The 18,863-nt window shown below is 42.3% G+C and overlaps 1 protein-coding gene across 1 annotated transcript in view; it reads left to right on the plus strand.

Annotated features, from left to right (window-relative positions):
• LOC112118388 (dual serine/threonine and tyrosine protein kinase) overlaps positions 1-18,863 on the plus strand; it is a 58,893-nt gene that overhangs the window by 25,074 nt on the left and 14,956 nt on the right. Inside the window, exon 3 of the mRNA XM_024216672.3 lies at positions 14,021-14,684. Within this exon, the coding sequence (XP_024072440.2) occupies positions 14,021-14,684 (664 nt within the window). The remainder of the gene's footprint in view (positions 1-14,020; positions 14,685-18,863) is intronic.

Below are 18,863 nucleotides of genomic sequence, written 5' to 3' on the forward strand. Positions count from 1 at the left end.
GTAAGGGCTGAGTACCTTCCGCTCCCAGACAGCAGTGTGAGTTGAGAACTATTGGCGTTTCCTAGGTTCAGGTTTTATAACAGTGCCAAACCAGTTGAGGCTTTTTTTAGGTGGTAACAACCACAGGTGTGTGTTTTCCTGTTCGGTTAGAACAGGGAACTGTGAGAGTCTATTCCTAGATTTGTCATAGCCATGCTGTGACCTTGGGTGAGTCACGTAACCTCTTGAAATATCCTCATCCATAAGATAAAGATAATGCAGTCTTACCTCGGGAGCGTTGGGACTCCACAAATATTTAATAAATGCTTTTAAAGACAAAAGACTCACTGTGGCTTACGTTCAAAAGCATTTACCATATCGCAGTATATTCTTATTCCTAGAACACAACGTGGTGACTGGCAAATAACTGCATTAGGAGATAGAGTAGTTTATATCTACTCAGTATCTGATCTCAGAAACAGATCAGATATTAAGATTATCAATGTACATCTACAGAACAATAAAATAAGTCCGCTAAGACAGTAATTTCTGTCAATGAGCTATTGATAACTTACAAACAAGTCTGGTGGGAAGCTGCCTTTCCTCACTTCCAAGTCACAACATATATTGTATAAACCAGCCTACAGCTAAAGACAAAATCAGCCCATGAACATAGTTTGGTTTTCTTTTATGACTTTTTCCAATAGCCACGAGTGTTCATGTTGGAAAATGTTGTCTTGGGCATGTGATCATGTCATATCCAGTGGAGTTAAACTTGAAAGTATTGTCTAGTTTTAAATTCAAATATTTTACTTTGGTTAAATTTTTATATAGGTCATCTGAGCACGGTGCCGCTCACAACCCTCTTGCCAATTTCTCATGCAAGTGACAAAGATCTCTTTGTTTGGCTTTGATTATATTTAGGACAAGTTAGATGAAAACAGCCACTCAGATTAACTTGAAAAGGGATGGTGAAGTAAGGAGACCTCTTCTAGCGGAAGAGGGAGTTTGGGGGGCGAGGGGTGGGGGTTACTGCTAGCCTCAACTTGGGTTGAAGGCTTTTTTTAAAAGATGAAATTTCATGAGACTAAAAGCAGGGAAGATCAAACGTCTAAGAGTATTTATTTAATACACTGCAGCAGTGGGAGACTTTGTTAATGTACATAAGGATCAGTTGACTAGTGATAGCTTTCTGTCAGTGTCAAATTATCTGGGCCTGGTCAGGCCCGGCCTTAGGGAAAATGGCACCCTGGGCCCCGCTGCCTCTAGCCAGTGCTTAATTTGCATTGAAAGAGATGCTGGGGCTGAGCCACAGCACAAATTAAGCACTGGCTGGGAACTCTCCAGCCTCCCAGCTCTCAAGATGGCATACCAGAGAACTGCCAAGTGACCAGAAACTTGTCGTACTGTCATATTCTGTGATTTGGGCAAAAAAATAGTTCAAAACGCTATACAGATCTTTCTGTACATTGTAAAAGATGCCACTTTGTAGAGTTTGTCTCTTATGTCTGCTCTGTCTGGCTAGTTTAATACAATGCCATGAGAGAGGATCATTTATAGATCAGCTTTCCCTCTTGCTGGTCTGTTACGGATTTAATAATTTAAAACAAATAGACTTATTTTACCTGTTTTATTTTTGTATTTGTAATTTTAAGTGATCTAAAAGAGAAGTACACTGTTCTGCACATTGCAGTAAAATAGGATGGACACTGCATCATCAACTATAGGAATTTCCACTATCCGTAGCTCTGGAATTGGAGTCTCAAGAGATTAAGGCTTAAAAAACATATTCACAATAACCAGTCAAACAGAATACAGAACATGCAGTGCTTGCTTCACCAGGGTTCTGTTCTTACAATTGTATAATTTAGCAACCACTTAGCAACTTTCTATGTTAGCTAAAATGTATAAAGTGCAAAAACCATGGCATAAAGGATATACATTTTGGACTTTGACTTTACATTGTCTGCTATTAAACAGTCTTTACAAAAATAATAATTTGATTAGGCTAATAAATATTGCAAAAGTTATCCCAGTGCTTATTCAGAAGAAATTACCTTTATTAGGAATTAATTTTTAGGGAAATTCCTCCTGTGCAAACCCATGTGTTCTAGCTTTAATAACATTTTACATCTGCAGTGTGTCTCAGAATCAGCAAGAAAAACATGCTTTCTCTCACAACACATGGTGTGTATATATAGCCGACAGGAGTCTGCCATATGTGATTATACTTCAGGATACAAAGACTGTATGGTAGAACATACAATCGTTCTTTATTCCTCTTGACAGCAGCAAAACTTAAACATGTTTGCAGGCAAAGCAACACAAATATAGTGCTGCTCCAAAACTCTGAACTGCTGAGCTACAGCAGGAGCTGGGGACAGATCCTGCAAGCTTCATGAGTTCAGTGGGATTAAGTGTATGAGTAAGGGCTCCTTGAAGATTAAAGGTTTCAGGATCAAATCTTTTGCTCCCACTAATCCGTTTTTGCATGCTCCCAAGAAAAAAGTAAGGGAAGGAGAGAACCCAGGCAGACAGATGAGGAGAGGGAGCCATCTTGTGCTAGTGCAGAGAAGCTGAGAAATGTTAGTCTCTGATAAAAAATTTGAGTGTGATTTTTCAGGCATCTAATCTGAGAGGGTATATCTGAAATTTGTAAAATATATTAACAATAATAATGAATAACCCTTTCTCCCATAAGCCCTGCACTCATCTCCTGCACCCCCTTCTCCCCTAACTTCTTCTGTGCCCACATAGAATCATCTCCTCAGTCAGCTCCTGGAGTATTCTAGGATGCATTTCATCAGGCCCTAGTGACTTGACAGCTAATTTGTCTAAGTAATTTTTAACTTGTTCTTTCCCTATTTTAGCGCCTGATCCTACCTCCTTTTCATTGGCATTCACTAAGTTAGACATCCAATCACCACCAACCTTCTTAGTGAAAACCGAAACAAAGTAGTCATTAAGCACCTTTGCCATTTCCACATTTTCTGTTGTTTTCCCCCCACCCCTCGCCCATTGAGTAATGGACTAGCTAGTTTGATCTTGTTTTGTGCCTTGGCCTTTCTAATTTTGTCCCTACATACTTGTGTTATTTGTTTATAGTCATCCTTTGTAATTTGACCTAGTTTCCGCTTTTTGCAGGACTCTTCTTTGATTTTTAGATCACTGAAGAACTAGGTAAGCCAGGGTGGTTTCTTGCCATACTTCCTATCTTTCCTACACAGTGGGATAGTTTGCTCTCGTGCCCTTAATGTCTCTTTTTGAAAAACTGCCAATTGTCTTCAGTTTTTTCCCCTTAGACTTGCTTCCCATGGGATCTTGCCTACCAACTCCCTGAGTTTGCTAAAGTCTGCCTTCTTGAAATCCATTATCTTTATTTTGCTGTTCTCCCTCCTAGCATTCCTTAGAATCATTAACTTGATCATTTCATGATCACTTTCACCCAAGCTGCCTTCCACTTTCAAAATTCTCAGCCAGTTCCTGTCTATTTGTCAAAATCCAATCTAGAACAGCTTCTCCCCTAGTAGCTTTCTCCACTTTCTGAAATAAATGGTCTCCATCAAGTTCTTGGAATGTATTGGATAATCTGTGTCCTGCTGTGTTTTCCCGACAGATGTCTGAGTAGTTGAAGTCCCCCGTCACCACCAAGTCCTGTGCTTTGGATAATTGTTAGTTGTTTTAAAGAGAACCTCAACCACATGGGGATATGGACCTGGACACACAGCACCTGACGTTGCTGCTCACTCCCCCCCAGCCCTCTGGGGGTGGGGGGGGTGCAGAGGAACATTTGGGGGTGTGTGTGAACAGTAACACCAGGTGCTCTGTGCATCACTGCTCACCCCTCCTCCCCAAAACATTCCTCCTTAGGGAGGAAGCAGAGAGAAATCTGGGTGTCCCCCCACATGTCTCCTCTGAGTTTGGGGGGTAATGCCCTCCTACCCTTCCAAACTCCATCTATGTGTGGCGCTCCCCACTGTCACTCACTCCTCTGGGCGCTCCCCTGCCCACCGGCAGTGTGCATCTCTGCACTGCGCCTAGTGCCCCCTGACCACGGTGCCCTGGGTGGTAGCCCATGTCCCTGGTCCTGCCTGGAGTACATAGAGGGCTTTCTGAAATTCTTCAACCATTGCTCTGGCTTTGGTGGGCATGTTGAGCAGACTAGAGCCACACTGAGCAGGGGTAAGTGTAACAGTGGTAAAATGCCTGCTGGTGATAGACAGTAGTGCTGGCACATTATTAGAGCAATAAGAGGATTTACAAGAACACTTAAAATAGACATAAGCCCTAATCTGCACCTCTGTAGCATGGCTCTTGCCAAGAAATTCCTGCTTACTTTGACTAGAGAAACAAAGCTAGTGAGCTGCTAGTAACAGTTGCACGCTGGGGGAGATCATGACTTTAAAGCGTAAGTGTCCACACTATGGTTACTTTTTACCAGAGGCACTGAGCATCCCAGTTCCTGTTGACACCCACTGAGCTGAAGGAGCCCAACACTTTTTTGAAAAATCAAGTTGCAAATATACCCTCGCTCTAGCTGCTGCCTATGCTATTCCTGATAGTCTCATTTTTATTTTATTTTTTATTTTTTTTATAATTAAACTCCTTCCTCCACTAACAGTGTGTTTTTATCTAGATTGGTGCTTACAGTTCTTTGTGCCAAGTATTTTGTTAGTGACACCATCTCCCCCATACTAGAGTCACTGAAGAAACATTGTGCTACTATTCTGAAAAAATTAGAATGGGCTTGACTGTGGCGTTGCCTTATGGACTCTGAACGCTTGCTTACTAGACCTGTATTTGAATTCAGTAGAACTTGTTCTGCATCTGACTTAGATATTTCTCATAATGGTCCTAACTTCTAATTCTGTCTCTTAAAACGTTTACCAATAGAATTCAATCTTGATCCTGGAAATGCTGTCACATCTATTGCTTGTAATGGATGTTGTGTGGGTTTTAAAAATCTGGACAAGATGCTTAATTACATAGGCAGGTTTGGATTGGGCACTTAGACCATGTCTGTTTCACTTTTCTATAAAGAACAAAGTGGATCTTAAGCGACAGTGCATCATAGAAGGTTCTGTAAGGCTCTGTAGGAACACAGCAGATCTGGAGCATTATGCAGTCAGCACATGTTAAGCAGTCTTAACATGTTAACCTATAGCTTGACAATCTTTGGTGTTTAGGATAGGATTTGCTACCTTTTTCTGGGTTACTAAAGGATATCCTAGCTGAAATAAACATCTTGCTTCACAGAAAGAAGAGCCAGGAATCTGACTCTACGTGGATATGGTGGTTTGGGAGCACAATTCTGTGCTGGCAGGTATATTTGCTCTTAGGCATATTTATAATGTAACTGGCCCCCCCAAAAACCCCACATTTGGCAAAGCTATTCTACTCCTTGGGGATCACTTGTACAAAGGAATGCATCCGAATCACGGAGGGATAATCAATGTAACCAGACAGATTTATGGTGAAAGTAAACACTTGTTAATTTTGCTGAATCAATAGTGCTTAGAGGTTCCAACTGAGATCTCTGAAATGTTGTGCATCCCAAGGAAAACCATTAGACAACTAAAAAGCACAGACTGAAACTTCCTTTATACCCTGGATCACAGATCAGTCTTGCTTTGTACTTTACTCTTAGTGGGGTGATTTTCTTACCTTTGAATGCAGGTGGAGTCTGAGGCTTGTAGGTGCTTACAGGAAATTCCCAATAAAAATGTAAGGAAACAGTACTTGCCACATGCGGTCAATACTTCCGTTTTATCTCTTTATCACTTTATCTCAGGTAACAAAAGTAGGTGGGTCAGTAACTTCATTGAATTGGCTTTGCTACTGCTGCTTGTGCACCAATGCAATGCTGTTACGTTTGAATTCTCCTCACCATTTGTCCGTTACAGGTGGCAAAGAATGACTGCATATCCATTTGGTGTTTGGTTGTAAAGAACATTCTACGCAAAGGCCCTGAAGTGTACGTTGATTTCCTGTCTTGTTTCTGAGACCAGTTAAGATGTTTGGTTTTGACTTTCTGTGTAAAACCCTAAGGGTATGTCTACACGGCAAAGAAAGACCCTTGGTGGCAAGTCTCAGAGCCTGTGTCAATTGACTCAGGCTCATGCTACAGGGCTAAAAATAGCAGTGTAGACATTTTGGGTTGGGCTGGAGCTTGGGGTCTCAAACCCAGCAGGGGGGAGGGGTCTTTGAGTCCAGGGTCCAGCCCAAATATCTACGCTGCTATTTCTAGCCTTGTACCCAAGCCCAAATCAGTTGACGTGGGCTCTGAGGCTTGCTGCCACGTTACCTTTTGCAGTGTAGATGTACTCTATATGGCTGGATTCTGGCTGAGCCTGCAAACCACAATCTAGCACTGCTGCAATTAAGCTTGACTGAGGTGCTTTTGCTGAGCACCAGAATTAAATGTCTGAGAGCTGTTCTGTTTAGGTCTGAGAATACCCTACCTCTAGCACTGAACCCAGGTCAGAAGTACAATCACTGTGAAATTCATATTTTCTTCCACCCGTATCCAATTAGAACTAGAATCTGGGTCTTGTGCTATGCTCTGAATGTCACTACCTTCAGTTTTTGCTGGCTTAGAGTGATCTCTCTCTCTCTCGATGGGGCAGGTTCTGTGGCTTTTGCAGTAGGGTAAGAAGAGTCTAGTGTTAAACACCGTTCAAACTGTTTCGTATCTCTTGAGTGTTATCTGTAGACTTGTTTAATTGGCCCTTTTACCGATGGAAGAACACAAACTTTCCATAGTGGAGCAGGATTCCTATTTATGACACAGACGGTCTTTATCCAAAGAAACAAAGTAGCATGGACAGCTTTGCAAAGGGTGCTGACACAGAGTGTTACTGTCAGTTTTAGTTTAGGGTGCTGGCCTGGGACTCAAAGTTCTGGGTTCAATTCCCTAATCTGCCATATGCTTAGTGTTGCCTTGAGCAAATCATTTAATTTCTTGATGCCTGAAGTCTGTGTTAAATGAGGATAATAGTACTTTCCTACCTCACAGGGGTGTTGAGGGTAAATGTATCAAAGATTGTGGGGTGCTCTGGGCATATAAATACCTCAGATTTATAGCACAGTTGTGTAATTTGTCGCTAGCAGCATCTGATTTATTCACCTAGTTATTGCATTGATTGTGCTCTGTGGTAGATCCATTCTTGGAATCAGAAGAGTACTGGACTTGAAATACTGAATTGAGACTTCGAGTGGATTATGCTTAGTGAGACTCAACAGCAAAAGCTTGGTTAATAAAGGATAGCCTCTGAGCACCTCTAACTAAAAAAGTCTTTTCCCCCAATAAATGGAAAATGAAACTGTCCCAGGTCTAATAATCTGGGGTAGGGTCATCTTGGAAGCAGCAAATGAGTCTCATTCTTAGATGAATAGGAGGCAGGTATATGAGAATATGGCAATCCTCTGCCAATTTTTATCCTAAAGTACAAGGTAACGGGGCTGTGTCCCTAAATAGCTTATTGCACTGAGATAAAGAGCTTCAATTGTTTCTCTTCTTCATTATGTATTGTCTGTAGTGTTTTTCCTTTTACCTGTATTTATTATTTATTTAGTACTGGGGCTAACTTCTGCCCTTGAATAGAGATGTACAGAATGTAGTCCATAGAAATATGCATAGGCTGTCAGAGTGAGAGGAGAATGGAATGCCTTTTTCCTAATTGGCTATTTTGTATTACAGTTCTTATTGAATAGGTGCTGTCAACATATGTTGGGCAATATTCTCTCAAGAAGCAGAATTGTAACCCAGATAGTTGTGTAGTTGGTGTTTAGGTCTCCAAGTGTTCAATAAGTCTTGATTTTAGACAGGGTTTTAACTTTGGGAAACATGGATGTAATTATTTGACAGTAATGTATTTGAAGCTTTTGCCAAATACAGCAGCGCATACTTACTGAGAGCTCTAATTTAGTGAGAACTGCTTAAGGTTCCAAGATATTTCCATGAATCACTGTGTGAATATAGCAATTCTAGCTAACAGTCCTCTCGGTGAAACTGCCCTATGAAAACTATTGTAGAGCAGCCTAGGTGTACATGCTGCAGGGCACACACAAGAAGACTAGATTGCTGCCTTGAAGAGTTTGTAATCCAAGTTTAAGAACATACAACCGAATAGCATATGGAAATATTCAGAAAAGTGCCATAAATTGGGATAAATTACCTCATAACCTCATTTGTTTGCTTCTACTTCTAATGTTGCCGGAAAACCCTACAAGGTCTCTGCTAAAACAAGGACCAGTTGCTCGCACTGCATTTTATGTCCTCCCCCCACGCCCCCGTCTCCTAGAGACAGTACTGGCTTCCTCCTTTGTTTATAGTCATCCGTGTGAGTCATCTTTCAATGTGAATATTGCAGAATTGCCCATCCAATTTTTCTTTAATTTGTACTCTTGTTTAGCTACAGGCTTGGGAGTCCCATGACCGGCTTAGCAGGCAAAATGCTGGCAAGCCCTTTTTTTTTTAAGGGCGGAAAAAAATGGGAGACTACTCTACTCAAGTCTTTCATTTGACTAAAAATTTAGTCCTGTATTTCTCCCCCACCCCCTCCGAGCTCAGAGTGGCTCCCTCTGGTGCACAGTGAAGATCTCACTTATGCCTTCATTTCTGGATTATTTGGGAGAATTTTTGAACTCTTAATAAAGTAGCATCCAGAATTGTAATCCTTTCAGCCACAGGCAAAGGGGCATATTTAACTCTTCATCAAATGCAAAGGAAGTGTTTCAGAGCTGGCCCTTCATTGTAAGTTTTTAGTATTGGCACTTCCAAGTTGCAGTGCCAACCAGTGGCGCATCAGGATGCAGGACACCTAGGAGCAATCCATTTAAAGCACTGAGCAACTAGGCACTCGCTAAATGGAAGCTCTAAAAATGCATGCACCATGATTAGCTAGTTAAAATTGAGCTGTAACTTGTTCTTTCACTTTTGTTAACAGAATTGTTTTGTGCCTCCTCTTTTTTTCCCCCTCTTTAAATAGGAAACTACTACTATTGGAAACAAATACTGAAATAATACTGACTAGGTGAATGTTTGAGCTTTTGAGTAAAGGGCTATGCATATGGTAAAATCATGCTTAAATTAAATCCAAGGTTGAATCAACTCCCTGTGGACAAAAGCAAGGTATCCTATCTGGGGCTTCTTGAATACCCCAAAGGGTGACAGTATTTTTGCTGCCTTGCACCTCTTTATCAAAGGATCTGAAAGCACCTCACAGATATCAGAAGTGTCTGATTAAGCCTCTATACGTGAGTAAATTGCATCCATTATAGTAAGATTTGGCTTCAATACAGAGGTAGAAAATGAGCTGTACTGACAATCTCATCTCCTCCTCCAGCACTTCGCCTCCTGTGTAAATAATCTAATTGTCCAAATAAAGGTCTAGAATGAACAAGTGAAAGTGAATTATAAATTAAATTAATGGAGATATCCTATCTCCTAGAACTGGAAGGGACCTTGAAAGGTCATTGAGTCCAGCCCCCTGCCTTCATTAGCAGGACCAAGTACTGATTTTGCCCCAGATCCCTAAGTGGCCCCCTCAAGGACTGAACTCACAACCCTGGGTTTAGCAGGCCAGTGCTCAAACTACTGAGCTATTCCTCCCCCCCTTTCTTTTTTTCTGTTTTAATAAGAATAAACAGAATCTTAAAACTGCTCAGCTCTAGGGCCACCGGCCCTCCTCCCACAGCTCAACCCTGAAGATGGAGCCTAAGAAGCTACTTCAAGGAATGTTTCTCACCTTTTGCCTAGTTCTTGTGTTTCATTGTGATTTTTCATGGTCTAATGCAATACTGATTGGGTTTCCAACACTGCAGGGCAATACTGAAATTCAAAAACTTTTCACATTTATATGGATGTTAAATTTTGTTTGTTGTTGTTTTGTAGTTAAAAAGGGAGATGCTTTTTCTTGGGCCTCTACTGCTGGAGTGTTTTTATTTCTCATCTCAGGGAGCACTTCACCCCTAGCAAAAATCTCTAGGAACATTTTAAAGGAGAACTCCTAGAGTCTCAGATTCTGTGGAAATGAGTGACACGTACGTCCTCCACTTGGTTCCACAGCAGAGAAACTAACTGGGATACTTTGCTCATGGCTTTTAAAGACAACACCATTAAATCAAATTGAAATAGTTTAACTGGAAATGCTTTTACATAGCCAGGCAAATTTAAAATTAAATCTTTTTTTCCTTTCTAAAATGGTGATACTGCACATTTAGTCAGTTATTTGTAGCGCAAGCCCAGGGCTGTGGGGCAGTTCATATAATGAACTATGTCTGTAAACATGAAAACTGGGGATCTGTATTTCTGAGATTGGAGAACCTTGGAGTTGCAATCAAAGAAACTGAAGTTCTTACTGTGAAGCTTTCTCCAAAGAATTTCATGAGTGCATCTGGATTTTTACATGCAGTTCTGCCACTGGCTTCTCCAGCAGTCTGCATACTGTGCCAAACTCTGATGTTGGAATGGAAACCTAAGGATCTGTTAACACTTCTTCTTAGTTGAATCTAGGTCTCCAGAAAAAAAAGATGTACTTGCATGAGAGGATCCCTGTGATAGCTCTACATCTGGTCCAGACACCTAAGGGACTTTGATACTGCAAGAATGGTAGCCAATAGCAGAATCTTGAGGAACAGCACTGATTTGTTTAAGATGCCTTCCTAATGTTCTTTCTTGGCTGTGAAATCTTGCTGAGTGCACCGTAAACCGAAATGCCAAAAACTGTGTTTTAGAATGTTGATACTGTACTTGTACCCAATGTCTAAATGGTATGAAGATTGCAGACTCATCCCACCCAAATGACACTGTTGCTATCATCACCATCAGTACATACTTAACAGCTCATCAATTGTCATCAGCCCCTTCCAAATGACCAAATGTTAGGTAATGCATTAACAACCAGTAGAATAAAGTATTAGAGACCCTGGAGTGTTTAGCTAATTGCATGATCTGCTTGGCTGAGCTCTTGAAGCCCATAGAAGGGAGTGGTCTAAATACAATACTGGGAACTAGGAAGTGAGTTCCAGTCATGTCTTGGACACTGACTCACTCTGACCTTGGGCAATTCACTTAATTCAGTACCTCAGTTTCCCAATCATTGAAATGGTATGAATACTTGACTGCCTCAAATTGTTGATTCTCATTTGTAGAGTACTTTGAAGAAGGAAAAAACTAATCTGTAAATGTTAAGTACATATACCTCCCCTTCCAATTCATCAAGCCATTTCACCCATATGAAAACTTAGCTCTATAGCACTTGAGAAAAGAAGGCAAGTATCTCAGTGACAGAGGAGAGGATAAGTGACTGGCCCAAGTGTGACTTGTTTAATTCTTACTGTGTTGCAATGCTTATTGATGTCCATATGCAACATTCACTGGGCATTATGTCAGTAATCAAAGTATTACAGTTCTGACCAACCTCTAGACAGCTATTGGTGCAGTCATTTGGGCAATTACTCCACAGGGCAGGCATTCTCCTGGAGCCTTTCCGTCTATGAGCAGTGTGGGAACACCATTTGTAGCTTTAAAAATATGTGGTCCAGCTCTGTAAAGTTATACCATATATGAATTTTACCTGTAGCTAATAATGCAGCCTCCTAACCGTATTTAACTCCTATTCAGGTGGTAGAGTCCCAGAGCCACACCAAAAACTGAACTCTTACCTTTTACAGCTGAAATGTTCAATGCTTGAATCACTCATTAGAAACACAGGATATGACTGGCAACTTAGGTGGGCCAGTCTGAACTTGGGTATTTCTTCTAGCAGTGGCCAGTGCCTCTTTCACTATAGGCAGGTGAAGAGCCTACAAATGAGTGTATTGTAGGAAGGATGAGGGACAAGTTCACTACTGGAAGTGCCAGGAAGTTAACTTGTACTTCTTCTTGGCTTGCATATCTACAAACTTGGGCAGTTTATATTGTCATCGTATTTAACCCCACTGTAATAATGGTCACGTAGCCATTTTCATTTATGCAGTAACTACAGGTTGTAGTAGCAGTGGATAGGAGTCTATTCAGGGCAGTAACGGTGTGCTTGGAATACACGCTGAAATTTGAAAAGAGGCTTGATGCAGGATTTTTCATGACTTGTTGATCCTGTATGGCTCAGACACTTACAGCTGGTCTAAAGAGGACCAGTACAAATAACTGCAAAATGGATCAAAGAACTTCTTGAAACTTCTAGCCAGAAAATGTAAAAGCTCTCCTGCATGTCCCCACACAACCTAAAATTTACCTGACTGGCTGCTTGCATGTGTTGTGATGTGCGGTTGTATTTGTTTTTGCACCTGGGAGAGGGGCTAGCAACTTTTTTTTTTTTTTTTCCTCCCCTGTGGTAAAACTAATGGACCATCCCTGATTTTTCTGTTACGGTCCTTAAAGATTTGGTTCAAGGTCAACAAACAAAGAAATGAGTGAAGCTAGTTAAAGATTTTCCATTCCTTTTGCCAAAGGTATAAATACAGAAGGCATCTGCTCTTAACACTAACTCAGTCATTGATCAGACTCTTTGAGCACTTAAACTGTTTTATAGCCACCTGTTGGCCAAATACAGTAAACAAATGTGGCTGCAACATAGCCTTAAATGAAAAGCAAACTTTGGTAGTAAGTCATGTCTTATTTTTAAAATTAGAGTGAGGATGTTGGCATCTTGGACAAGCTTCTTGAGAGGTAGCATGGAGGCCTGAATGGTGGTGATGGTGGAAATGGTTATAGAATAGCCTTTTCTCTAGGTCAGTGGTTCTCAAACTGTGGGTTGGGACCCCAGAATGGGTCATGACCCTGTTTTAATGGGATCACCAGGGCTGGCGTTAGACTTGCTGGGGCCAAAGCCCGAGCCCCACCACCCAGGGCCAAAGCCGAAGCCCGAGGGTTTCAGCCCTGGGTGGCAAGTCTCAGGTTACAAGCCCACCCCACCTGGATCTAAAGGCCTTGAGCTTCAGCTCTGATCCCACCTCACCTAGTCCCGCCTGGGGTGGTAGGACTCTAGCAGGCTCAAGCTTTGTTCCCCGCTCCTGGGGGTCATGTAGTAATTTTTGTTGTCAGAAGGGGGTCACGGTGCAATGAAGTTTGAGAACCCCCCTGCTCTAGTAACTAGTTCAGATCCAGTTCTGTGCAGTAGCGAATGAAAGCCACCTCAGTATGATAACTTTGCATTAGTGTATGTATAATGAGTTGGTTGATGCAATTGAATTTCTAGTGTCCAGAAATATCTGCACACTAACTGCCCTTTGTTGGCAGTCTAGAAATGGACCGAGAACTGAATAGGCCAGGGAGGCTGAACTCTCTTCTGGCCCTAAATGCGGGTTTTTCAAGACAGGGTTGAGTCATGCCAGTGGATAGCAGAGAAAATATAGCACAAGCTCCCCATAGCTATTCTTGTGTTGCGGATCAACTGATTTCATTCTCTAGGCTAGCAGTGTGCTCTCACTAATTCCTGTCCTAAAAATTATCCTAGTATTTTAGAAAACCTTCAATGCTGAATCACAAAAACATAGCTCTTGTGTCAGTGACTTCAGTAGCTTTAGCTGATTTGAAGCATTCTAGCCATATCTCAGCGAGACACAATGAGGAAAAATTCTAAATGAAGTGACTCAAGTGAAAAGTCTGAAATATTGAAGTGAGCTAGGATATATCCTCAGTTCTCCATTTTTCACAATGAAAGTGAAATAAAAGTCCGCTCTTGCAAGACAGAGAGAGACTTGAGGTCTAAAATAAGACCATGGATCCTATACTGCCATGTGAAACTTGGGTGGGATTTGAACCTTGTTTGCTGATTCCAAGGCTTCATTGTCTAGTATTGCTGTAGACACCCAAAAGGATGAGAAATGAGCCTTGACTAATGACTATTATAGGCTAATACAAGGATCTGGGAGAAGCTCCAATCAGCCCCATGGACTCATGGGAATTGCATGTTTAGACCATGAAATGCGTCCCACCACAGGGATGAACTTTTAGTGGGGAGAGGGAAGTTGGGAGAGTTACTAGCAGGGTTAATTGCTAAAACTTCAATGTGGTGATCTTTTATTACTCTTTCAGGAGGTGGACATTGTGGTAGCCCCATGTCGGGGATTCCAGTCTACTGAGGTCACCTTGGGAGAGTACGTGAACCATGTCTTGCCTGTCGTCACCTTTGCCATCAGTGAGGCTAAACTGTCAGCATCTGATGAAATCGAACTGCGGGAAATCCAAGAGAAATTCTCTTTGCCTGTTTTCTTTTGCAAAGTGCCGGAGTCAGAGGCTGAACTGATCTCTCCCAAAAAGGCTGAGAATGAGAAGTCATCCCTCTACTGTCAGCTGATGGACCTAGACTACCTGAGTACCAACCACTGCAGCTGTGGGGCCCCTAGTTCTGATGCCAAAGCCCAGAGCATGCTGGTGGAGCAATTGGAGAAATTCCGTCTCCTGAGCACTTTCTCCAGGCAGGTGCTGCAGAAGCACCTGGTGGATGTAGCGACCATCCTGAACATGGTGCACTGCCGCTGCCTGGACATCTTCATCAACCAGGCTTTTGACATGCAACGAGATTTGCAGATCACCCCAAAACGGCTGGAGTACACACGCAAGAAGGAGAATGAGCTCTACGAGTCTCTGATGGGTATTGCCAATCGCAAGCAGGAGGAGATGAAGGACATGATCATAGAGACTCTCAACAACATGAAAGAGGAGCTGCTGGAAGATGCTGCTAACATGGAATTCAAAGGTAATCTCTGGTAAGAGGAGAGAGATGGGCAGATATCTGAGGATGACTGAATTTATAAGCCCCTCTACAAACTTTGCTTCCTGGGCCAATGTAAATCAGGATCAGACGAGGTCTACCTTCCTGCATGACCTCTTCTGCATCATCTAGTCTGTAAAACAATCAACTGGTAGAGTCTGCTACACTGGACTATTTTCTCTAAGCAGATTACTGAAGTAGGTCTGAGCACACGACTAGACCAGGAATGCCGTGATTCATGCTGCATAGACCAGAACAGGCTACTTAGGCCTAGCCTACACTAAAAAGTTAGGTCAACCCAGCTACATCGTTGAGGGGTGTGAAAAATCCACGCCTGTGAGCAATGTAGTTAAGCAGATCTAGACAGTGCTAGGTTGATGGAAGAATTTTTCCAATCTTCTGCTTCTCAGGGAGGTGGATTATCTATGCTGACAAGAGAGCCCCTCCCATCTGTGTAGGCAGTGGCTACACTGAAGCACTACAGCAGCGCTGGAGCTGTATCGCTGTCGTGTTTCAAGTGTGCACAAGCCCTTGGCCTCTTTGCTTTAATGTCCTATCTTACAATGGGAGACAGTAATTGCCTACATTAGTGGTGGGAAAATGGTTGTGAGTAGTCAGAACTGGATAATCAACTTTTTTTCAGCAACAAAATGCAGGCTTGTGATATCAAAACATTTTGGAAATTCATGTTGACTTTGTCAAATTGTTGGTCATAGAGCCTCAGTTTTTTCAGAATTTTTAGAGCACTTCTCACTTTGACACCTTTGAATCTGCTTTTCTAGAAACTTATTTTTATAATATTAAAGGAACTAAAAAATATTCTAAAATAGAAACATTTTGTTTGCCCCCCCCCAAATATTTTTGCCAAAAAATTAAAAACAAAACAAAAACCCTTCATTTTGGTTCAGCTAAAGCAATCTTTTTAATTGTCAGTGAACTGAAATATTGCTAATTTGCCTAGCTGTAGTTGTGAGGACTGATAGTAAATCTCTAAAAGAAAACTGTGGAGTGCAAGACTCTACCCTGCACTCCTAGAATTTAAAGTCCCTTTCTTTCTCTTTCACAGATGATGACTTAAACAGCTTTACAGTATTGAACCTTCTAAAATAAAACACTTCCATATAGATGCCTGGTTACCCTACTGCTATCTTTGTTTCCTGCTGACCTCTGGGCAGTCACCCAGTGGTGCATCAGAAAGCATGGGTTATTGCCTAAAAGTCTATTTGGCATGCTCAACACATGGAAGAAGGCAAGGACACGTGGTGTGGGTTTTAACCAGGCTGCAATTTTATTAGTCAAATTACATCCAAAGTTCCCATCAGGGACAGTCCAGTGCAGTCACTTGCACCACATTGATCCTTTGTCAATTTGTGGGGTGCTCCTACTGTAAGGGAGCCAGTCATCACACTAGAAGGTTCTCAGGGCACCTCCAGCTGCCCACTATCATCCTTTTTTGGGAGTTGAGGTGACAGGGTGACCTCGACAGCCAAACAGCACTGCCATGAAGTGCAGTGGTGGGGCAGTTGCCCCTTGGTAATATCCCAGCCCTTGGTTTGCATTTGACCCGGGGTGGGGATGAGGAAATAGACATGTTGCCCAATCTCACAAGGAGATACCTTTTGGATGCCCACTAACTATGTTACTGCTTTGGATCTGGAGCCTAAATCAGAGAAGTCCTGCACTGCGCACCTTCCAAAAGTTGCAACAGCTAAACAATTCTCACATAGGTTCTAATGGTGACCTCCAGGAGCAGGAGAATCCCAGCCCTCCTGTTGCCCAAAACTCAGCCTCTAGGTCTCTCTGTGAGGAAGGTGAAAATCCCAAACAATCTTGGTCAATCGGGTGGAATGGGGAGAAATTCTTTCCCATCCCCAAAGTGGCAATAGCATAGCCCACAGTGTCCTAATAAGGAAGGGTTGGGGTGGGCTGATTGTTGGGAATTAGTAAACAGGAAGTGGCCCTGAGCACAGGTCTCCAAATACTGCAAAACCTCCACCCCACCCTGGAAGCTGTATGTGGGCAGGAAATCTCACTGTCCTTTTTTCCCTCTCCCATTGTGGAAACCACCAAGCTCAATCCTGGCTAGGCTTGGGGCCCCTCTTTTGGGAAGAGCCAGCAAAACCTGCTCTGTTCTTGCAAGCTGAATGCCATGGGTTGTCTTTTGTTTTTGAAGATGCATGGCTTCCCAATGCACTTCCTAGTGAGGTGTAACTTCTGTTGGTAGCTTTTGAGCTCCAGGAGAGAGGGGTTTATTAACTGTTGTGAATGGTTAAACTTTAAGTAACTTATTCTCTCTGAGTCTTTTGGTCTGGGGCACTAGACAGTCCCATGATTAGCTACAAATGGGTGCTTTGATGTGGCCGGTTTTATAAAACTTTCTCTTGCTTGTCACGCAATGGTTTGCGATAACTTTTGGTTCTTCAAGAAGGAACGTTGAGATGGAAATGCCCTTTGAAGTGACATGAAGGTTTTCTGCTTGAAACGAAATTGAAAATAGCTTTAGGCTGTAAGGTTGGAGGAAGTAGTTTGCTTTTCTTTACATTCAAAAGGCACAGAGTACTCTAAGGAGGCTTCTAAATCTCTAGACTTGCACTTCAATTTTAAAACTGGAAAACAAATGCATGCAGGCCTCTAGGAGAGATGGAGGGTGTAGAATAGAGCACCCGCTACAAAGTAGCGAATGAGCAAGTGGAATACCATGTATCCAGATTTTTGTCTCTGGAGTGCGGTCACCATTGGTAGGGAGAGGAGGGAGAAGGATTGTTCTGTGACTTAAAATGTTTGCTTTGTATCATTCACGTAAGTACAGCTATAATCACTAAGAGTTGGTCTACACTGCAGTGTTGGTTTGCGTTAACTCTGCTTGAGTGAGAGTGGCCACACTGAAATAACACTTGAGTAACGGTGTTTGTATTAGTGTCCTGGAGTAATTGAATCCCCACTGCATTATTAGTTTGAGCATCAACAGCACTGAAGCTTCAGCCCACATCCCCTGATGGGCCAGCTAGCTAGAGTTTAAAGCATCATTTAACTGGAGCTAGAGACTTTGTGTGAATGGGAGTTGGGTTATGGGCAACATGTTGCACTTGGAGCTAGACAAGTCCTCGGGCTTGATCTGTGCTGCAACCCAACCAATCAGATGTGACTGCAGCTTGGGGAGGCGTACCGACAGCTAGCTTTAATCTAGCTAGTGCAGCTAAAAATAGCAGTGAAGACATGATTGCAAAGGCTAGAAACACAAGTATGTACCCCAAGTACCTGGTAAGCTTGTACAGCCCATGCCAAAGCCTGTGCTGATGCGTCTTCACTGCTTTTGTTGTTGGTTTTTGTTTGTTTGTTTTTTAGCTGCATTAGCTAGTTTAAAGCTAGTGCGAGTATGCCTACTTGTGCTCTAATCACTCCTTCAATTGCAGTGTAGACGTAGCCTTCAGTGTACATGCTGTTTTTTAGAGCTCGGTATTCAGGAGGATGTAAAACCAGACTATAGTGACTTGAGGGCCATCAGCATTTGAGAAAGTTTTTGCTGCGGGAAGGAAGGTAGATTCTCCTGGTGCAGCCTCTGATGTCATAAGTCAGTAACTTGATTTATGTTTAAAGAAGCTAGAATCTCCTTCTGGATTTTGTGTTCAAATACAGGTCTCCAGCCTGACCTTGAGCGTTGCTGTAGAACTGGGGAAACCGGCTATGGTGCATGCACAGTAGCAACTTGACCAGCTAGATACCTATTGAATAATACTTGGCATTTTGTATATCAAGCATTGAATAAGCACCAGATAATCTTTCTGTGATGTGAGGAATAATATGGAGGAACTGAGGTACAGCAATAAGTGACTTGCACGAGACCTTGCTTTTAACTGCAAACCTGAGACCAGATTTCATTTCTGACTGGGAGATGGCTGTAATGTGCATTTGAAATCAGAGGGCAGGGTAATCTTCTCACCTTCTATCTTGAGGGTTAGATGGAAGGTTGGCAAGTGCATCACAAGAGTGTGACTCGTATGGCAGCCCTCTGAAAACAAGCTTTAGTGTCCAATTGGGAGCTAATTATAAGCTCCTTGGGGCAGGAAGGCCCCTTTTATTCTGTGGCTGTACAGTTTCTAGCACAATGGGGCTCTGTTAGGGTTACCATATTTAACAAATAAAAAAAAGGACCCTCCACGGGGC

The sequence above is a fragment of the Terrapene carolina genome, unplaced genomic scaffold (genome assembly GCF_002925995.2).
Source record: "Terrapene carolina triunguis isolate 2854851 unplaced genomic scaffold, T_m_triunguis-2.0 Scaffold199, whole genome shotgun sequence".
NCBI lineage: Eukaryota > Metazoa > Chordata > Testudines > Emydidae > Terrapene > Terrapene triunguis.